At 52.8% G+C, this 22,081-nt stretch overlaps 2 protein-coding genes across 8 annotated transcripts in view; both read left to right on the top strand.

Annotated features, from left to right (window-relative positions):
- Positions 1 to 12,141, top strand: part of PRKG1 (protein kinase cGMP-dependent 1) — a 377,420-nt gene extending 365,279 nt beyond the window's left edge. For all 6 annotated transcript variants that reach the window (XM_051799629.1, XM_051799628.1, XM_051799630.1 and 3 more), the window contains 8 exons: positions 7 to 146; positions 2,990 to 3,079; positions 5,040 to 5,181; positions 6,616 to 6,779; positions 7,510 to 7,632; positions 7,727 to 7,789; positions 8,324 to 8,390; positions 11,466 to 12,141. In XM_051799629.1, the coding sequence (XP_051655589.1) occupies positions 7 to 146; positions 2,990 to 3,079; positions 5,040 to 5,181; positions 6,616 to 6,779; positions 7,510 to 7,632; positions 7,727 to 7,789; positions 8,324 to 8,390; positions 11,466 to 11,564 (888 nt within the window). In that variant the 3' untranslated portion in view covers positions 11,565 to 12,141. The remainder of the gene's footprint in view (positions 1 to 6; positions 147 to 2,989; positions 3,080 to 5,039; positions 5,182 to 6,615; positions 6,780 to 7,509; positions 7,633 to 7,726; positions 7,790 to 8,323; positions 8,391 to 11,465) is intronic.
- Positions 12,142 to 17,389: 5,248 nt separating this feature from the next.
- DKK1 (dickkopf WNT signaling pathway inhibitor 1) lies at positions 17,390 to 20,075 on the top strand. Of its 2 annotated transcripts, none has more exons than XM_051799744.1 (4): positions 17,390 to 17,578; positions 18,634 to 18,790; positions 18,902 to 19,012; positions 19,508 to 20,075. In XM_051799744.1, the coding sequence occupies exons 1-4, from the start codon at positions 17,390 to 17,392 to the stop codon at positions 19,756 to 19,758; spliced, it is 708 nt and encodes a 235-aa protein (XP_051655704.1). In that variant the 3' UTR covers positions 19,759 to 20,075. The 2 variants fall into 2 exon arrangements, with proteins under 2 accessions (XP_051655704.1, XP_051655705.1); XM_051799745.1 differs by lacking the exon at positions 17,390 to 17,578 and adding an exon at positions 18,252 to 18,307.
- Positions 20,076 to 22,081: the final 2,006 nt, after the last annotated feature.

Here is a 22,081-nt window from a genome sequence, read left to right as displayed (position 1 = left end):
CCCCAGGTCCAGCTGAAGAGCGAGGAGTCGAAGACGTTCGCCATGAAGATCCTGAAGAAGCGTCACATCGTGGACACGCGGCAGCAGGAGCACATCCGCTCCGAGAAGCAGATCATGCAGAGCGCCCACTCCGACTTCATCGTCAGGTACCACCCCCCTGCCTCACAGGCCACCCCAGCCTTCCCTGGAACCACGCAGGGATAACCCAGCCAGCACCCAAAACCCCTCAGCCTCAGCTTCCCTGCGGGGGACTGTCCATAAAGTGCCTGGAATAAAGTCTTCTCCAGGTAAATGTGGGATTATTCCTCCCAAGGGGGATGTCCACCCAAGCCTGAACTTTACTCAGGTCTTTACTGGGTTGTGTGCTGTGCTCAGGGGGCTTTGTGGCTCCTGGAGCAGCTGCACCCCCAGCAGCCTGGGCAGAGCTCGCTGGTGCTGGTGGGGGATGCTCCATGTCCATGTATCCCAGAATAGTTTTGGTTGGAAGGGACCTTAAAGCTCATCTCATCCCACCCCCTGCCATGGGCAGGGACACCTTCCACTAGCCCAGGTTGCTCCAAGCCCTGTCCAACCTGGCTTTGGACACTTCCAGGGATCCAGGGGCAGCCACAGCTTCTCTGGGCAACCTGTCCCCCCTCACAGGGGAGAATCCCTGTCCCAACCCTAAGCAGATGTGGTTCTTCAGGGAATGAAATCAGGTGCCAGGCATTTTTGGTTGTTGTTCCCTGGCTCCTCAAGGACTGGGAGTGTCTGTCAGCAGGAAGGAGAGCTCAGGGTAAGAGCAGTGGGTGGTGAGGAGCTCTGGTGTGTCACTGAGCTGGACCCACCTGAAAGGGCACCTAAGCCAAGGGTTCTTCATCCCACCCTCAGAGATGCCTCAAACACTTGCCTTTTGCTGGAGGAGCTCAAACCCACTCTCAGATTTTGCCCCAGACAAAGCCCTGGATGAATGCAGAGGGAAGCACGTGGTACCCATTGGTCACTGAGGGGGGGTTTCCTTCCCGGGCTGATCCCTGGGATTCCCCCAGAGCCCATGGCTTCAGCTCTGATTCATGGGGGACAACTGCAGGGTGACACCCTTTGGGCTCTGGTGTTGGATTCCCAAACATGCTCCCGTTCCCTAGAGCCAAACACACCCCGGGGCTATTTCAGCCTCTGGATTGATTTTCGGAAGCCTGAGCTGTGTCGGGGTGGGGATGGAAAGGAAGGTGTCCAAGCAGAGGGACAGTTGCCACCATTGCCAGAAATACCCTTCCTAAATAAAGCCTGAGCCTGCAAACGTTTCCTAATGGAGCCACTGATCTTCATGGCTAATAAATGAAATCCTCCTTCATTCCCACTTCTCACCCTTTCAGCAGGCAAGGAAAACAAGGAGGTGTCAGCTGGAGGTCTTCTCTTCCCATATCCTGCAGGAACAACCCTCCCTGAACTATATTTAATGCCCCATGGAAACCCTTCACTGGGAAGGGATTTTCTAAGTCATAAAGTCCAACCTTCTCCTCTTGCTAAAAAATACCTGGTTTATCAAACTCACTGTCTGCTTTTCCCCCTCACTCCTCCTTTTGCACATCCAGGGGAATTTGAAGTTGTCCTACGATTTTTATCCCAAAATTCTTTACAACCTGCTTATTCCCCTTCTTGGGCCAGGTGGGATCATATTTTTCCAGGTGCTGTGGGCACAAATTTGATTAATTGAGTTTGGAGATAGTGGGTGAAAGGGGGGTTTAAAATGATCTTGGAGCAAGGACATCAGGAATACCAAAACAGGAAAGACAAAACTCCCAGAGAACTTGACTGTTTTCTTAATTCATCATGAAGCTGTTCATTAAAAAATCTTTGATGAACAGGTTCTGTTTGGTTATGAAAATGTATTAAACCAGAAGAGGCCAAGCAGCACTAAATAAAATTGACTCGTAGATAAATATTGAGGTGAGTAAGGAAATAAATAATAAAATATATAAATAAAATAAATAAAAAAGGCATTCAGATATGGTGACATTTACAACTGGAGGCTGTTTAATCTGCCCATATAATGCCCTTTCATCCTGCATAAACTTTAGGCTTCCATGACAGTTGATAAATAATATTTGATTATTTTTTCATCTGCACATTTTAGGCCAGATTTGATGCCCAGAAAATTTTCTGCCAAGCAGGTCTTTCTTAGCTAGAGCAAGTCTTTGAGCAGCATTTAGATTACCAAGCAATTAAAAATACGTGGTTACTCACCTTTTGGATTCTTGAAGGTTTCTGTAAACCTTCATGTAGATGAAATGTTTATTAAGATAAGTTATATTTTGGCCAACTGGCAAGAAGTAGGTGTGGTTTTTTGGTTTTTTTTTGTTAAACCCATAAATTTTAACCTTATGTAATGCTCAGTTATAGCTGACCTTTGATTTTTTATATATATACATATATATATATATTCACACACACAGGATACATATATAATATGTGATATATAATGTGTATTCTGTATAATATATATTTTTATATATATACATATATATATATACACACAGGATACATATATAATATGTGATATATAATGTGTATTCTGTATAATATATACAGAATACATATATATAATATACAGAATTACATATAATGGTCATGTTATAACTGAGGTTTTCAATGTCAACACAGAGCAAGGAGATAATAATATAAAATAACAATACCAGAGTAAGGAAAGAGCTGAAACACTGGTGAGTGCTACCCCAGAAATCAGTATTACCCAGTACTGGAGCTGATTCAGCCTCTGGTGGTTTAAACCTAAATTTTATCTGAGTAGTGACCCACAGGAAGAATTATCTAGGAATTAATATTCTCTAGGCAAAAAGTCCTGGGACAAATCCTAGAACAACAGATTTGTTTGGGTTGGAAAAGACCTCCAAGATCACCCATTAACCCAGTCCAGCCATTAACCCAGCCCTGGAAGTGGGAACGCTTGGTTAACGGATTTCTTTGGGATTTTCTGCTTTGGCACCACCAGGCTCTACAGGACATTCAAGGACAGCAAGTACCTGTACATGCTGATGGAAGCCTGTCTGGGGGGAGAGCTCTGGACAATTCTCAGGGACAGGTGAGTTGGAGAAAACTGTGCTCCTACAAATTGGAATGCTTTCTGATATCATGGAATCATGGAATGGTTGGGGTTGGAAGGGACCTTAAGGCCCATCCAGTCCCACCCCCTGCCATGGGCAGGGACACCTCCCACCAGCCCAGGTTGCTCCAAGCCCCCTCCAACCTGGCCTTGGACACTTCCAGGGATCCAGGGGCAGCCACAGCTTCTCTGGGCAACCTGTGCCAGGGCCTCCCCACCCTCACAGGGAACAATTCCTTCCCAATATCCCACCTATCCCTGCCCTCTGGCAGTGGGAAGCCATTCCCTGTGTCCTGTCCCTCCATCCCTTGTCCCCAGTCCCTCTCCAGCTCTCCTGGAGCCCCTTTAGGCCCTGCAAGGGGCTCTCAGCTCTCCCTGGAGCCTTCTCTTCTCCAGGTGAAGCCCCCCAGCTCTCCCAGCCTGGCTCCAGAGCAGAGCCCTGGGAGCATCTCCATGTCCCCTCTGGACTCGCTCCAGCAGCTCCACGTCCTTCTGATGGCACAGTTCTTAAATCACAGTTTCCCATCCCAGAGGTGTTTTCATCCCTGTGTTTGCTCCTCTGCCCACCCTCTGTGACTGGGAATAGCAACATCCACCTCTGCCACAGGGACACTGTGGGCAATAATTCCTGTTGATATTCCCCCGTGTTTCTGGCCCAGTTGGGTCCAACAGCAATGAGTGGGAGGAGATCAAAGGTTGTGCATGTGCTGGTGGCACAGATATCCCATGGCATTGCACCAGGACCACTGGGAAGCAGAATCCTGCATCAAATCCACACCCTGCCAGGAGCACTATTCCATCAGGATGCAGAAGTGCTGTGGGAAAAAAAATAGTTAGGAAAGCATGTAATTACATCCCAGGCTGCAATGGCCAAGCAAACATGGTCCTGGCATTCCCTGCCTTGGAAGGATTTGACCTTGGAGCATTTGGGGTGGGTGCATGTGGGGCAGGAAAAGCTGCAGGGAGTTGTAACTGTGTAAGAGGCTCATCATTGGAACATCATGGAATTAAATTTGGAGAGATTGCTGGGAAAGCAAAGGTTGAATTCTCTTTTAATCCTCTAGAACAAATTTTTTTTGTAGTTTTTCCTTTTGCCAGCAGCCTTCTGTGGACCACTGAAGCAAGGACTGTAGCAAAGTTAGGAGGTGGTGGGTTGGGTTTGTCACATCCTTTTGTCAGAGCCTGATAATTCCATCTTTAATTCTCCGGGATTTAAGCTGGGCTTCTGCTGCCACCTAGCTTAGACTGGCTCCTGAGCTCAGCCAGCTCCCAGCAGGCAGAGGGACTTGGTTTTCCTTGGAAAACTGTTTGCAAACTGGTGCTGAAACAAAGATCCAGAAGTGCAGTTTATGCTGAACTTGCAGTTGAGTCCCAGCAGCCGTGATCTTCCTGCCTTTTGTCTCCTTTGGGAACATTAATACAGGACTTCTTCATCTCCATGACTCAAAATGGCTTCAACACCCAAAAGCCAAAGATTACAATTTAAAAAAAATATACCTTTTGCCTGTAAGATAATGATTTGTAAGTTTTGACTTCTAAATTGCAGAATAAGCCCCAAGATTTAGTATTAATTATATTGTTAATTATAGAAATTAATTCTAGAAAGAACCCGAAATATTTTAAGATGTGAAGGTGGGTTGAAGGCAAAGATGTTAACTTCAAAAATGGCTATTAATCAAATTATTATTATATTAATGTATATGAATTAAATTGATATATAAATTGATATGTAAAGGTGAGTTGAGCAACAGGCATTTCCCAGGCATTAGAGTGATTCTACTGAACAGTATAGATATTTTATAGGTATTTTATCATATTTATAGATATTTTATCATTTGTGTACTTTGATATAAAGAGTGAAGTCCACATGGGAGGGATGCCCTTCCCAGGGATTCATCTAATGGATTTATCCCTTTCCCCTCCCTCATCCCCTGCACAGAGGTTCGTTTGAGGACTCCACGACCAGGTTTTACACGGCGTGTGTGGTGGAAGCTTTTGCCTATTTGCATTCCAAAGGGATCATTTACAGGGACCTCAAGCCAGAAAACCTCATTCTGGATCACCGAGGTTATGCCAAACTGGTGAGTTCCTGCAGCACCCCAAAAAGAGTCCTGGGAGGTGTCAGGGCAGAGGGGACACAGGTCACAAGAAAAGCCCCCTCCCAGGCCAGGGTCCTGTCTCTGGGGGTGGCCACCAGTAGGTGCTGAGGTGGGATCAGGGCAAGGGTGTTTTTCCAGCCTCCAGCAGGGCTCAGGGTTGGGCTGGGAGGTGCTGATTCCAGCTGGAAGTTCAGAAATATTTAGGAAAGAGCACGGGGAGAAACCCACCCGGCTGTTTGGGAGCTACTGAGGGACTGAAAGGGCTTGAAAATAGTTGTGGTCAAGCGTGTGTGGGACAGGGGACAGCGAGGTGTTGGATGACAGAGGAAAACTGAGGAGGATTAGATGCAAGACTGCCCTTTTCCTCACCCCAGGAGCATCTGGACATGGATCTCTACTGGTCCCATCACCAGCTCCCAGCTCCTGAGACATTTTGATCTCCCTGAGCCACATCCAGGATGGCACAAGTGTCCCACATCCCTTGTGGGGCCGTGGCCATGTGAGCTCCTGAGCAGCACAAGGTGTAGGAGCATCTCAGAGCCCCCCAGGGCCAGCAGAGTGGGCTACAGCCCCTGGCTGTGGGCCAGCAGGGCACCGAGGGCAGGGGGACAGCTGGGAATGCAGTGGGACAGTTACCCTGAGCTCTGCCCAGGCCCCAGAGGGCTTCCCTTCCCAGTGTAATCTGATTTTCCATGCTTGCCAGTGGCATTCTGAGGTTTGTGAGCCCACCAGCACATCCCAACAGCCTCCAGCAAACTGGGAGGACACTTGGACTGCATCCAAAAGAGAACTTGGCAGTAGATGCCAAAAAGGCCAGTGTTGAGCCTAAATCATGGAATCATGGAATGGTTTGGGTTGGAAGGGACCTCAAAGATCATCCAGTCCCACCCCCTGCCATGGGCAGGGACACCTCCCACTAGCCCAGGTTGCTCCAAGCCCCATCCAACCTGGCCTTGGACACTTCAAGGGATCCAGGGGCAGCCACAGCTTCTCTGGGCAACCTGTGCCTTGCCACCCTCACAGGGAACAATTTCTTCCCAATATCCCATCTGTCCTGGCTCTCTGGTAATTTAAAATTATTCCTTGCTCAGGCTACGGGTGGGAATTTAAAAGAGAACCAAAAGCAAAATAAATCAACCTGAGCTGTGAGTGACAGGAAGTTACAACTCCCAAGAAACCCTCAGTGCTGGTGTTTGTTCTTCTCTTGTGAGAACTTTCCTTTTCCATTACAAGGACAAATCAGCAAAAAGGTCCCTGTGGTTGCCTGCTCCTGGAACAACCCACAGTGCTTTAACTGGGAGAAAATTCCCCCGAGGAAACCTGCTTTCTGCCTTGCTTCACTTCAAGAGGAGCAGAGCACAGGCCTGACATTCCCTCTCATGCCCTGCCCTGACGTCCCTCTGCCCTATTCCCCAGGTCGATTTTGGCTTTGCAAAGAAAATAGGATTTGGAAAGAAAACATGGACTTTTTGTGGCACCCCGGAGTACGTGGCCCCCGAGATCATCCTGAACAAAGGTCACGACATTTCAGCAGACTACTGGTCACTGGGAATCCTAATGTATGAGCTCCTGACTGGCAGGTATGGGCATTGGGGCTGGGAACACATCCCACTGTTTGTGCTGGTGTCACCCTGATTAGGCCGGGGCAGGTTCAGGGCTGGCATGTGCTGGGCTGGACCTCACCAGCTGCTTTTCCACTTCAGATCAGTCATCTTGGGCCCTGCTGGGGAAAGAGAACGGGTTTGCTGTCAGCTGAGGAAGAGGAGGAGGTGGACTGGGCACTGTGGGGATGTGGGTCCCTGTACCCAGCCCTTGCCTTGTTTAGTTTTGCATATTAGTGTTGGCTGTTACAGCTGCTGTGGGCAGTAATGGAATGTTGGCTTCCTGGAAGTTCTCAGCTCGTCCCCATCGCTCACTTCCAGGATATGGGAGCTGGGAGAGGATCCATCTCCTCCCCCTGCTTGTCCTTCAGGGCTGGAGCCGAGTCCCTGCTGGGTGGGAGCCCAGTTAATCCCCACCTAAATCATGTCACAGCATCAGAGAATTAGCCAGTGAATGTTGGTCAGAGCCCCCTTCCTTGGGCTGCCGTGGAAAGAAGAGGTTTAACACGTGTTGCTCTGGAAAACTTTTCCCCTTGGTACTTCCATCCCTGAAATCCAGAGCTCCTCAGCTGAGAAATGGTTAACACCATAGAAAGCAAGGCATTGCTAGTTGTCACCTACCTTTTCTCATCTGTGTATATATTTTATCAGTCTTCAGTGCTATTTTAAAGACAAGCTTTTAATCTTTATTTCCCTCTCCCCTCTAAAGTCCCCCCTTCTCAGGCCCAGACCCCATGAAGACCTATAACATCATATTAAGGGGAATAGACATGATTGAATTTCCAAAGAAGATTGCCAAAAATGCTGCTAATTTAATTAAAAAACTATGCAGGTAAGTGGATGAAATATAATCACCTTGATGTTGTGTGCAAAGAAATCAGTTGTTCAGGACTAAGGAAATAACTGCTTTGTTATTCCTTTTGTAGGGACAATCCATCAGAAAGATTAGGGAACTTGAAAAACGGCGTGAAAGATATCCAAAAGCACAAGTGAGTGTCTTCTCACAGCAACAGGCATTTCAATGTCCTGCTAAAAACCCCTTTCTATCCATGATGTAAATTCTTCATCCCTTTTGGTCCGATGGGAGTCATTAAGTGATTTCTTAGGAGTTTTCACTCTGCTGGAATGGGGTAATCACCCATTCCAGGAACAGGTTCTCTCATCCATCCGTGCTGGACCTTCTCTCCTCCAGCCCCAAAGCCCCAGGAATGGATGAAGTGGATGTTTAAGCTGGGAGCTAATTTCATATGAAAAAAGGACATTTTTGGGTCTCATACTGCAGGGAAGGAGCAGCTTCCAGGACACCTGCAGTGAGGAAGGGCTCTCTCCTGAGTGTTGGGGATTTGGGATCACCACTGCCCACGTTTCCTTTCCAGTCCCAAAAAACAGATACAGAGGTGACAGGAAAAATTCCAAAGGATCTGAGGGTGACACGTGTGGGAGATGAAACCCACTGTTTAAACAACTGACATTTCTTTCTGTGCTACAAATGTGTAACTGCTGGATTTTTTCCCTCCCTTCAGATGGTTCGAAGGCTTTAACTGGGAAGGGTTACGGAAAGGGACGCTGACTCCTCCCATAATACCAAGTGTAAGTTCATTGTTTTCTCCTTCATCACCCCTGAGTTCCCTCAGGAACGTTGTGAGCTTCAGGCAGTGGTTCAGTGGGGACAGCATGTGCTTCATTTCTTCTGAAGATGCTTGAAGGAGTCCCGTTGGACACATTCCCAGCTCAGCTTGGTCTCTGGGCAGGCTCTTCCAGGAGAAGGCAGTTTGGGCAGGGTATGGCCATGACAAAGTGCCCTTGGCAGCAGGAGGTCAGGGCAGCATCACTCACTCCTACACATTTTTCTCTTTCTCACCTGCCCCACTTGTTTCTCCATCTCCTTTTCCCATTTCGGTGCAGAGCTGCCACTTTCCCCCCTTCCCTCAGACGTGTCCTCTTCCCTTCTCCTCTATTCTTACTTCTTTTGGAAAGACAAGTGGGATTTGTGTGCCATCTCCCTTTTCTTTTGCCTTAACCCTTCCTTCTGTCTTGTCTTTTGTGCTCCTCACCCTTTTTTCCTGCCCCGTTCCGGCCTAGTTTATGTTTAACCGGGAGCAGCCGGGCAGGGACAGCTCCGCTCATTTTGCTTTGGAGCAAAGCTCTTCCTTTGATGTCTTTGTGAGCTCTCTCCCCACAAAGCCAGCTGCAAAGGGAAACCAAACAGGATTAGCTGATAGAAATTACCTTGGCCCCTTCTGTTCAGCAGCCTCCCCTCCTTGTTTCGGCTTAATCCCTTTCTGTGCGCGCCTCTCCCGCGGGATCGCCCGGAATGACATTAGCAGCCGGGTTTAATTGCACCCCCTGCTCCCTGCTGCAGCCCCTGCAGCAGCACAGCCACAGCTCCAGGGCTAAATCTGCCATCCCAACGTTTTCTTAGCAGCCAGCAAAGATCAAGGGGGTTTCCCATCCCCCTGTTTTGCCCCGTGGGCCGCGGGAGTTACTGGTGGGAGAAAGCAGGACTTAACGTGTCCCTGCAGCAGAGGGACCAAACAACACATCTGTGTTTTATGAGTCAAAGCTGGGTTTGGTTGGTTTGGTTTCTTTCTTGTTAAGCTCATTCTAAAGTCCTGGAATGGTTTGGGTTGAAAGGGACCTCAAATCCCATGTTATTCCAGGGACACCTTCCACTAGCCCAGGTTGCTCCAAGCCCCGTCCAGCCTGACCTTGGCTTCTTTTTACTGCCTATCAATTAAGCAGCACACACTGTTCACCACGTTTCTTGTCAGACCATGAAGTCAAGTTTGCTCCTTTACATCCAGTTGCAATCCCTGCTTTATCTGTGCAGCCTGGGAAATGCCCCAGCATGTTTTTCTAGCTGGTTTTAGTGGATTTTTCTCTTAGTAAGGGCATTTCCAACACTGCTTTTTTACCCCATATAGACTGAAGGTTCATGGGACTGGTGACAATCTCTTGTCAACCCCAAAGCCATCAGTCCCTCTCCACCTTGTTTTCCACAAGTTTTTTGGCAAAGTCCTAACTCCCAGTAAGAGCCACATCTGAAAAGGGACCCAAAATACCCAGTTTTATGGGGGCACATCCATTTTCCCTTCTTCAATCCACCTCTCCTAGGTGGCTGGGAAGGAGCCAGCAGGGCTGAACATGCAGATTAGCTATTTTTTTTTTTGAAGAAAAAGGCTTTTCCCAGCTTTTTAACTCTCATTAGTTACATGGCACTACCAGTGAGGCAATCCAAAGCTGCTCCTGAGCTCTTATTCCATGGGATTTTTGGAAAGATCCCAATTTACAACCTGCTGCCAGGACACTGCTGAGCCTCAATAGCACAGCCTGGAGAGGAGAAGCTTTGGGTGACTGAATTGTGGCCTTCCAGGGCCTGAAGGGGCCTGCAGGAAAGATGGAGAGAGACTATTTCCAAGGGTCTGGAGTGACAGGACACCCTGTGAGGGGGGGGAGGCCCTGGCACAGGTTGCCCAGAGAAGCTGTGGCTGCCCCTGGATCCCTGGAAGTGTCCAAGGCCAGGTTGGACGGGGCTTGGAGCAACCTGGGCTAGTGGGAGGTGTCCCTGCCCATGGCAGGGGTGGGACTGGATGGTCTTTGAGGTCCCTTCCATCCCAAACCATTCCATGACTCTGTGACTGTCAGTTGGCCTCTGACTTTGGCTTTTCCACACAAGTGAAATGGCTAAAAATTGCAGGATTTCCTTCCCAACTCTCCTGTGGCAGTGCAGTCCCCTCCAGCCTGCTCTGCCTGCTTGGGGTGAGGCTTAAAGTACCCCAGTTCTAGTAAGATACTTCTCATTTTGGGCTGGAGAGCTGCTGCTCTGTTCTTGCATTCTTTATTTTTTTAAATTGGATTCACTGCGTCAAGGTCTCATTGTAAGAAAGGTTCCCTCACTAGTGTAAAGCAAAGAAAAAAAAAAGAAAAAAAAGGAAAATATCTAGCTATGGTAGATAAATGACATTATTTCCAAGAAAGAAATGTGGTTGGCCTTATTTCCAAAAGAAAAACATGGTTGGCCTTATCCTGGGAAAGATGGTTTTCTCTAGTAGGATCCTTAGGCTGAGCAACACTTGTCAGGAAATGTAAAGGCAGGATCCTGGAGACATAACTGGGAAATCTGGGCTTTGAGGAGGCTTTTCCAAGTCTTTCCTGATGACCTTGTGCCAAGGGGTGGGACAGCTGCTCTTGAACCCCAGCGGGCGTGGATCAGGAGGGTGGGGAGGCAGTGGGAATCCTCCTGGGTGTGGAATGCAGCCCTCCCTGGCTGGCCACAGGCAGCAGTGGATGCTCCTGAATGATCGTGGCTGTGAGATGAGGGGGGCCTGCCTGCAGAGGTCCCCTTTGATGGCCATACTCTTGATGGCCATCCCCTTGATGTCCATCCCCTTGATGTCCATCCCCTTGATGACCATCCCCTTTGATGGCCATCCCCCTGATGACCATCCCCTTTGATGGCCATCCCCCTGATGTCCATCCCCTTGATGACCATCCCCCTGATGTCCATCCCCTTTGATGGCCATCCCCCTGATGTCCACCCCCTTGATGTCCATCCCCCTGATGTCCATCCCCCTGATGTCCACCCCCTTGATGACCATCCCCTTGATGTCCACCCCCTTGATGTCCATCCCCCTGATGTCCACCCCCTTGTCACCCTTCCCGCAGGTCGCATCTCCGACGGACACGAGCAACTTCGACAGCTTCCCGGAGGACAGTGACGAGCCACCCCCTGACGACAACTCAGGATGGGACATAGATTTTTAATGTCTTTCTCTTACCTGCTTCTGCCTTGCTGAGGACAGCTCTCCTGGGACGTGGCTGCCAGCGAAACCGAGAGAACGGAACTGGGGAGGATTCGTGCTCGGGGTCACCATGATGCCTTGATTGATGCTGCTACAGGAACTCCAGTGGCATTAGGACTTACTGCTTAGATGACAATAGTGCTCTTCATGTTTTCTGTTCGAACACAACCTGGGGGTTGACATGGTGGTCCTGACACAGAGCCTTTCACCGGTAGAGAAACACGTTTTCTGTCACCGCCGAGGTCTTGCGACGCTCTTAATTACCAAGGTCAGGAGATACGTTGTGTAAGACACACCCAATTGTAGCTGCGAGGTACTGGCTTTATCAGTAGGATCAGTAGTAATTTATTCAGTGCTGTAGCCAAATACAGTGCAGGATTTGGGCTATTCCCACCCTCCCAGCTCCGCGGGGCTCCCTCCCAGTGTCGGAGCGGAGGAGGCCACGGCGGGCCCGGCCAAAGAGTTCATGTCAAAGCAGTGGTGAAATGTGTCCTTTTCCTTTCTGAGCAGAACCACGACAAGACTGAATGTTACCTTTCCTCTTTGGTTTGGAGAGTTTTTTTTTGTTGAGCCTGGTAGAACAAAAGCACAACTGCTCGAGATCCTGTGAAGGCAGATATGGGTCATTTCTCTCACGCTGCAACACCACCTTTGGGGCTTGTTTTTCCTTTCCCTTGGTACAAATACATCCCTGCATGAAAACAAAAATCAGGAAACTAATCTGTTTGACACATAAAAGAGTGCTTGGATCACGGTCCTGTAACAAGGCGACAGCAGCCCACTGGTCTTGTCGATTTAGGCATAAAATTAAGCTCGACTTTGACCTCTTCAGAACCCAAAGGGAAAACATAAGACCTGTGATGTCCTTTTTAGGTGCTATGTCCATCCCTCAGCTGGTCACTCAACCACCTTTTGAGAGATATGTAGCAAGAGGCTTCGTTCTCCGTCGCTCTTGGATGATCCCACGTCTCCATGTCTCCATCTCCTCCGTGTTTAGTGCAGAGCTCATTAAAAGCCAAGTACTGGGCCAGTTTGCTGGCTCTGGTGTAATATTGCCTGTAAAAATGGAGTCCTGATGCCTCTCTGGGCTGAGGAAAGTCCATGGAATTAAATGGCAAAGCGATATTGGATGTATTTGTTGCAAGGTCTCCGTGTCGCCGGCGCGAGTTCCCCGATGATCATGTTCAGGGCACTGTAATGGCCACAGTCATCGTGTGGAAAAACAACCTGGGGAAAACAGGATCAGGATATGCTTTTCCCTGACTTCCACTGCTTTTCCTTTGCTTGAATACAGTCTCCTCTGATTTATAGGCCATAACTCTGTCCTGGATGCCCGTTTGTTGACTTCAAGTATCCCGTTATCCCACAAAACCCATCAGGTTTCGGTCTCTCTAGGACCCAAAAAAATCATAGCATCATAGAATAATGGAATGGTTTGGATTGGAAGGGACCCTAAAGACCCTGTCATTCCAAGCCCTGCCATGGGTGAGCAGGTGCTGCCCTGTTTCATCTCAGCACTGCCCAGAGCTGAGAGTGGGGAGATCAGCTCTTGCTGAGAAGGACTTTTGCCCACATACTCCGTGGAAAATGTCTGTTTTAACAGTAAAATATTATTTCCCTGATGCTAAATCCCAACTCTTTCCCATGTTTCTGATGAAAGCAACTTGACAGAGTGTATTGTTTGACAGCGTGGACCGTGTCCTGCTGTTTGCCAGCAGGCATGAGCTGGCTCACCTTTGGAACCAGTCTGTGGCACAGGATTTCTTTCCCTGTTTTCCAGACGGTGAGGCAGCAGAGCTGGCACAGTCACTTCAGGTTATTTCTGCTGTTCTTTAATCATTGGAACTTTGTCTGCCTTCCAAGCTGTCGGGAAAAGGCAGTAGCTCCTGGCTTTTCCACCTTTATCCGAGGGATGGACGACACCGAGAGCCAAGGCTGAGCACTAGGGCTAAAATATCCACCAGGCATCTGAGAGAACAGGCCTAGCAGCCAAATTCTTCACTCACACCCCCCTGGAGTTTCACTCAACAAGGAGAACTTTCTGTAGGAATGTAGAGAGGAGTTTGTCCCAGAACGATGACACTCGTGCTGTGGCAGGCAAGGGGTTGCTGGGTGGCAAAAGCACCACGAGGATTTGGGGGGCAACCTGAAAACACAACAGGAAGGAAGGTTTGAAATGGGCTCTTTTTCTTTTTCCCCATCCCTTTTTCCCTGTGCCAAGCACAGGAATCAATACCTGTACTGAATATGAGTTTATTTTGATATCAAACCCCTCACTCGACTCCCATCACCTCTCCCAAGCATTAACACCTCACTATGTATATGATAAAAGCCTTCATTTATAATAATATATTTAAGTTGCTTTATATATATATATATATATATATATTCACAAGGGATTGCCTCTGTGTTTCCACTTTGTGTCCTTATTTCTTTGTCTCCTTCCCTAATCCACGGGAGGAGGGTGTATTTAGGCTCCCATAATCCAGCTGAAATCAGCTCCCATATTTCAGAGCAGGGTGTTGATTGGTGTCATGACCACATGGCTGATCCGTAGCTTCTCCCAGCGCTGCATTTCCCACAGCAAACTCTTCTTTACCAACAGGACCACGAGCGACTATTTCTGTAAATAGGTATTTTCGTGTCGGTATTTTGTGGTACACATTGAACTTTTTGTTCTTTTTCCAGCCCCATGGCATTATTCCTTCGTTTCCTTATTTGTAATGTAATGTTTTTAGCTCAAGGTAGACTTGAATTAATGTCATATTTGTCAGTATTATTAAACTTTATGTCAACTGTCCTGTTAACTCATCCGTCCCATAGTTTGAGAACATGACTAGCTATCTGGCATTGTTGCAAGTGCCTTAAATCCATGGCATCTTATAAAAAAAAAAAATGACAAATTTGGTGTTATGCTGCATGACAAAGACAAACACACCTCAAACTGTCGTCCTTTCTTAGCTTGCTGCGTTTTACAGTTCTTTCTGCGACCGGTTTCTAAGCCTTTATTATCTAAAACTGACGAATTACAGAAATGATGAAGTCGTTCTCTTATTTCTGTTCAATGTACCAGAGCTGTGTATCTGTTAATGAGATACAGAGTCATTTCTGTGAAATGTATAAATGTTTATGTGCGGGTCAAATTCCTCTCTGACATCCCAGCAGTCCGTACACAGGTATTCCTGTTCCGCCGAGCCCTGCAGATCCCACCCATCGTGCCGTCCCGTCTTACACGCCCCCCCCCTCGAGGAATCTCCCACCTGGAAAAAAATCCACTCGCTGTGAACCCAGCCTGCCTTTTTTTTTTTTATTATTATTTTTTTTGGCCCTAAAACCCCGAGGCAAAGGCGCAGCTCGTTTGCACCACTCAACAAAACAGTGCTTTCCCCTCCCCGATCCCCTCCGTCCGCAGCCACCGCCGGGACGAGCCCTCGGTGCTCCCGCGGAGCTGCCAAGCTGGAGGCTCCTCAGTCCGCAGCTCCCCAGCCCTGACACCGAGACTTGGGCGCCTTGAGGGCTTTCTCAGCAGAAGGGGGAATTCCCTCTCACCCCGACCCCGGCTTATGCTGGTTTTTACACCATCCCTTTGGTTTGTATCCTTATTTCCCCCAGCTTTCTTCTTCCACGGGAGAGGTTTTGTTTGTCGGACAGATGTCGGTCACCCCCCGCTCGGTGGCCGCTTGCACTCTTTTGATGTTGACTGAAGAACTTTGGGGTTTTTTTTCATAAACTTTAACTGCTTTTGTTTGGCTCTGTACTTTCCCTGCAGCTGTAATTGCCGAGTGCCTGTTGTATACTTTATAGAGTTGAAATAAAAATAATTACTTTTGAACAACGTGTCGAGGGTTTCCTTCCGCAGCCCAGGCTGAGTCTGGGGGAGCTCTGCTGCTCAGGGATTAAACTGGGGTGGTGGGGGTCCTGCTCTGGCCAGGTGACCCCCACAGCTCACTTCCTACCCAAACTATCCTCTGAACGTGGCTCATCCTCGGGGATGAAGAATTCCCTTTGTATTTTGAGTCCAGGGAAGGCACCGTGTTCCCAACACGAGTTGTGTCATCCCTGGAGAGGATGTGACTCAAAACAGCACCGCTGTCAAAAAAACTGGTTGCCCAGAGAAGTGTCCAAGGCCGGGTTGGAGCAACCTGGGAGAGTGGAAGGTCATGTCGAGTCCATGACACACAGGTGAGCAAAACCTGGGCAAAGGAGCAAGAAAACATCCTCCCAGGAGGGAAATAAATGTGGTAACTACCTAAGGAGGAGCTGGGAAACATCCCAAACCGTTCTGCGGGATGCAGCAATCGCAGGTCCAAGTTAATCAGGCAATAAAAAGCGCGGGGTGACGTGGCCCTCACCTGAAACTGCCGGGGGAACACCGGGATTTCGGGCCGAGGCGTGGCCCTCCTTCTCCCAGGCTAAAAATAGGGAAGGCAGGGATGGCCGGGCCGGGCCGGGGGTGCCGTGACTCAGCCCCCCCGCTTCCGACGGCACCTGCCCGCGGTGCTCGCCGAAACCTTCCCGGGCAATTATTAGCCCGGCTGGAGCCATCTGGACCTGGGACAGCTGATAGGGAATACCGGGAGAGCGGGGCTTCATCGCAGGGAATCGCGGCGGCTGGAATTCACCCCCTCCTCGCCCCCGCGGGGTTTAGCAGGGCGGGGGCACCGCTCGGGCTCTTCGCCCGTATTTTCGTCCAAACCACCCTCGGAAAATGAATAAGCGGGAGCGCGAGGCCGCCGCCGGGCAAAGCCGGGTTAATTAATTAACGGGGGTTAATTAGCGGCGCGGGGCGTGGAGCGATGCCCCGGCGGGGCCGGCAGGGGGAGCGCTGGGGACGCGCTGCCCCGACGGGGGAGGGTTGGGGGGTTTGGGGATATGGGGGGGCAAGGGGAGGTTTGGGGGGGATTGGGATTTAGGGGGGGTTTAGGGGGGCTTGGGGGTTTAGGGGCTTTGGGGGTTTGGGGGTTCAGGGGGGCTTTGGGGGGGTTGCGCGGGTCTGGGGGGGTTTGGAGGGGGCTTGGGGGGGGCGGCGGCGCCTCGAGGGCGTCGGGGGGGAATGGGGAGGAATGGGGAGGAATGGGGAGGGAATAGGGAAGCGACCCCTTTGATGTCCCCGCATCAAAGGGCCCGGAGCTCCCCCTCCCCGCCCAGCTGGGGTCAGAGGAATGGGGGAGGACGGCGAGGGTCCTGCCGTGTGTCCCCCCGGTGTCCCCACACCCCCCCCGGGGCGGGGGGTGCGCAGCAGCCCCTCTCCCTTCCTGCGAGGCTGCGCTGGCGCCAGGAAGGACGCGGGGGAGGCGGGGGGGGGAGACTTAGAGGAGACCAAAGGAGCGACTGTGACATCGGGGGAGAGCGTGGGGGGGACTCTCTGCACCCACCGCTGCTCCCACCCACCGTGGGGGGGTCGATGAGGGGGAGTCCCCCCCTTTCACCCATTCCCGGTCCCTCCGTCGCGCGCGCCCGGCTGGAGACGGCGGCGGCGTCGGGGCGTGTGGAGCATCTGGCCGGGAACAGGGGCGGGGGGTGGGAAATAGCGGGGGGGTCCTGCCCTCGCCGTTGCGAAACCCCCTCCCGACCAATGTGGGAGCCCTCGGGGCGGGGTGGGGGCGGTTTTGGGGGCTCGTGGGCACAGCCCCCCCCCTCGGGAAGCCTTTGAAATCCCAGCCGGCGGGCCCCCCGCCCCGAGGGGGCGGGCAGGACGCGGCCCCGGGGGTATAAAGGCGGCGGAGGAGCGCAGGGAGCCGCTGCTCGGGGCCACCGCGGGCACGGGAGGGCACGGCGGGCACCAGGATGCGCGGGCTGGTGGCGCTGCTGGCGGCGCTGAGCTGCGCGGCCCCGGCGGGGCGGGCGGCGGCTCCCGGGGGCGGCCTCAGCTCCAACGCCATCAAGGGACCCCCCCCGGGGGGGGCCGAGGCCAGCGCCGCCCCCGCACCCCCCTTCGACGGCAGCAACAAGGCACCGCCGGCCGCCACCCGGCAGGTAGGAGCGGGCATGGAGCGGGGGGACACCGGGAATGGAGGGGGGACACACGGAGAGCGTGGGGAGAGGGGACGTCGGGATGGATACGGAACATACGCTGGGGATGCAGGGAGGGGACACTGGGATGGATGTGGGACACACGGAGAGCGTGGAACGGGAGGACACCGGGAATGGATGTGGGACACGCAGCGAGGGTGGAGAGAAAGGACACCGGGGATGGATTGGGGACACACACCGAGAGGGATGTGGGACACACTGAGGGTGGAGAGAGGGGACACCGGGGATGGATGTGGGACATACACGGGGGATGGATGTGGGACACACACGGGGGATGGATGTGGGACACACACGGGGGATGGATGTGGGACACACACGGGGGATGGATGTGGGACACACACCGGGGATGGATGTGGGACACACACCGGGAGGGATGTGGGACACACACCGAGGGCAGAGGGACCGCATCGGGGGTGGAGTTGAGGATACATTTGGGACGGAGAGGAGGGACGCACAAACACTTGAGGTGTGGGGAGACACCGAGGATGGAGGGGACACCAGGGCCAGGGGATGAAGGGAGGGGGGACCCACATGGGACAGAGGAAACGGGACACGCACCGGGGATGGAGGGGACACCGAGGACGGGGGGAGAGGCATCGGGAGTGGAGAGGGGGGACATCGGCGATGGAGGGGAAGGACACACCGGGGATAGAAGAGCGGGACACAGCGGAGGTGGATGGAGGGGACTCACAGGGGATGGTGGGACACACACTCACACCGGGGAAGGAGTCGGGGAGACACCTCGGGAATGGAGGGGACACCAGGGACAGGGAAGGCGCACCGGGGTGGAGGCAGGGGAGGGGACACATCGGAGATGGATGGAGGGGACGCACCGGGATAGAGCGGGGACATACCGGGGACGAAGTGGGGTGGGACACCTCGGGGATGGAGGAGACCAGGGGATGAAGCGGGGACACGCTGGGGACGGAGGGGACACGCCCCGGGGATGGGAGTGTCGGCCTCGCTGACCCCCCTCCGCCTCCTCTGTGCCCCCCCAGCCTTTCCCGTGCGCCGAGGACGAGGACTGCGGCCCCGAGGAGTTCTGCGGGGGGGCGGCCCGCGGCGGGGGGGCCCCGCTGTGCCTCTCCTGCCGGAGGCGCCGCAAGCGCTGCCTGCGCGATGCCATGTGCTGCCCCGGCATGACCTGCAGCAACGGTGAGCGCAGGGGCTGCGGGCTGGGGGCACTCTCGACGTGGCCGCAGGAGGGAAGTGGGAGGGGGGTGGAGTCCCGCCCGTGGCTGACAGCCGCCCCACTGCCCCCCGCAGGTCTCTGCACCCCGCCGGAGCCTCCCCACGGAGCCGCCGAGCTGGAGGAGCCCGGCACTGAGGCTCTGCCCCGACGGACACCCGCTCCCGCCTGGATCCCCACGGCCAAAGGTAAGGGGGGCGGTGCTGCTGGGACCCCAAGGCCCCTGGGAGGTGCCCACCCTGCCCTGCTGTCCCTTGTGGGATCAGTTCGGGATATCCACCCTTCACCTCTGTTCCCTGTGGGATCAGTCCAGGATGCCCACCCTGCTCTGCTGTCCGTTGTGGGATCAGTCTGGGATGCTCATCCTGTCTTTCTGCCCCCCACGGGATCAGTCTGGGATGCCCACTCTGCCCTGCTGTCCCCTTGGGATCAGTCTGGGATGCCCACCGTGAACCTCTCTCCCCCATGCCTGGGATGCCCTCTTTGCCTCAGGGATCACTTCAGGACACCCACCCTTGCCTGCCGTCCCCTCGGGATCAGTCTGGGACGCTCCTCCTGCCCCACTGCCCTCCTTGGAGGAGCCCGGGCTGCCCACCCCCCCCCGCCGTCTCCCGTGAGCGATCCCCGCCCCTCCCCACCGTCCCTGTCCCTGTCCCCCCGCTGACCTCCCTGTCCCCCCCCAGGCGAGGAGGGCGACCTGTGCCTGCGCTCGTCGGACTGCGCGGCCGGGCTGTGCTGCGCCCGCCACTTCTGGTCCAAGATGTGCAAGCCGGTGCTGCGGGAGGGGCAGGTGTGTACCCGGCACCGGCGGAAAGGCTCCCACGGGCTGGAGATCTTCCAGCGCTGCCACTGTGCCGAGGGCCTGGCGTGCCGCCTGCAGCGGGAGCTCGGCCCCGGGGACGCGCCCCGCCTGCACACCTGCCAGCGGCACTGAGACGGACACACGGACGGACGGACACACGGACACCGGCGCGCGGCCCGGCCCCGCCGGGACAGACTCCGGCCCCGCCGGAGGGAAGGTTGTTTCTCAAGGGAACTACTTTAAAGCGACTTTTCTTGCAGTACGTTACTGTGTTGTGAATACTGAGCTGGCACTTACGCTGTACATAACGCCGGGACTGGTCGGGTTTTTCCCCCCCCCCCTCGCGCTCTCCGAGGGACTGGGGCTTTGTACACACTGGGTTTTTAATCCCGGCTCAAAGGGATGCCACCGTCTGTTTGCGAGCCAATAAATTCCTCTTCCAAACCAGCCTGAGCTGCCTCTGCCTCCCTGCCCCGCGTGTGGAGCCCTCCCGTGCCACGGGAGGGGGGGAAATGCCCGTTTTGGGGGCATTTCGGATGGGGGGCTCGGGGGCCCATCAGAGCACCCCGTGGGAAAGGCTGATTGGTGTCACTATTGATTCAGCTGCTCTTTAGGCACTATTTAGGCCACCGATCCCCTCTGGCCACCAGAGCAAGGATGGGCACTGTGGCCAGGGGTCCGGGGAGGGCAGGTGTCAGCAAAACACCCTCCTGCCCGATTTTGGAGAAGGGAGTGAAGGATCAGGAGAGGGGCTGTGCTGGACCCGTCACTGCTCCGTCAGAGCAGTCTCTGCTCCGTGCACAATAAAGGCTTATTTTTCCTTCACTTTGCAGCGTGTTACTGTGGGGTTTCTCCCTGTTGGGCTGGCTTGGAGGGGGGGAAAGGTGCAAACACGCATTTTTTCCCCACCCCCTTTAACTCCTAACGTTGCCCACTCACTCCGAGTGGTTGTAGGTGAGTGTGGGGTTGGTGCCTATGCCTGCCTGGAGGGCTGCCCTCAGCCTCCCTGCAGCCTGGGGAAGGGGGGTGGGATGCAAACTCATGGTGGAGCCTTCCCTCTATGACCCAAAAGTGCTTTGCACCCCAAATCCAACTGCCAAGCAGCACATCCCTGCGTGGCTCCGAGGGCACCGTGTCCCATTCGTAGGGGAGCATCCCACGACTTTTAAATGCTCCCTGCCCGTGGGTGTTTGGTGCTGCCTGTTTGGGGACCTGCAGGGCAGGGGGTTACAGGATACCCACCCAGCTGCAGCTCTGGCAGGAACCTGAGAGCACCAGCTGGTGCTAAACCGAGTCCAGAAAATGGAAGGGAGGGAGAATACAGCCCCAGGTAGAAGGAAATGTTCAAGGGATCGTGTCCAGCTTCCTTCCAGCTCTTCCTTCCAGCTCTGGGACCGGCTTGGAAGAGCCAAAGCTGCCCCAAAACAGCTAATGTAAAACACTGACGGTCCTTTAATCACCTGAAAGGACCATTCAAGCCTCTCCACCCCAGGGCTGTGTCTGGAGCAGCAGTTGGGTTGAAGCCACCCCCTGAAAGAGTTCCTGACTCGGAGGCTCGAGTTTCGTGCTTTAATCTTTGTGCAAGGCTTCAAAAATTAAAAATACCCATTTTAAAGTGCTTCTAAAACACGCACTTTTAAACCACATTATTTAAAAAAGATAAATTCTCACATAGCACACACGATGATATGGTTGTTTTATTATCATAGTAATGATCACACCCAGTAACAGTCAGTGACACTGAGGTGGTGAAGGTACCTGGCTTTGAGTAAAAGCATCAGGAATTATTCAGGTGGATTCAGATCTGGGTGTCAGACCCCTTTCAGCCCCACAGTGGCCTTCTGGTGATACCCAGCACTCTTCAGCACTTCAGACACCTTAATAAAGTGATTATTTCAGTCCAAAAGACCTCGGGTACCATTTCTTGTCATTGTTAGTGCCGTGTTCTCCATCCTCTTGCCAAATTAACCAGAAATGCTTCTTATGCCTTGACATTCTTCACTTTTCCAGCCTGGAAAATTAAAAAAAAAAACACCACATTTTTTGGTAGCCATTCTTAGGCAGGTTTGGGTGGACAAGGAGCTTTAGCACCTCTTATTTACTCCCTGTTCCTGGTTATAGGGCTGGAAGAGCTGCCAATAAAGCTCCATAAAGTTAAATATTGTTATTTATAGTATTAATAATAAAACCTGAAGCCCTGTAAAGCAGCCTCCCCTAACAGCTGGCTGCTGGCAGCACAGCTTTCCAGCTTCCTGCAGATACAGGGACACCTCCCACCAGCCCAGGTTGCTCCAAGCCCCGTCCAACCTGGCCTTGGACACTTCCAGGGATCCAGGGGCAGCCACAGCTTCTCTGGGCAACCTGTGCCAGGGCCTCCCCACCCTCCCAGGGAACAATTCCTTCCCAATATCCCATCTATCCCTGCCAGCTGCCAGTTTGTAGCTAGTCCCCCTTG

Source organism: Manacus candei, unplaced genomic scaffold (genome assembly GCF_025592945.1).
Source record: "Manacus candei isolate 608988 ecotype Guabito, Panama unplaced genomic scaffold, ASM2559294v1 h1tg000050l, whole genome shotgun sequence".
NCBI lineage: Eukaryota > Metazoa > Chordata > Aves > Passeriformes > Pipridae > Manacus > Manacus candei.
This window is presented reverse-complemented; position numbering and strand designations above follow the sequence as displayed.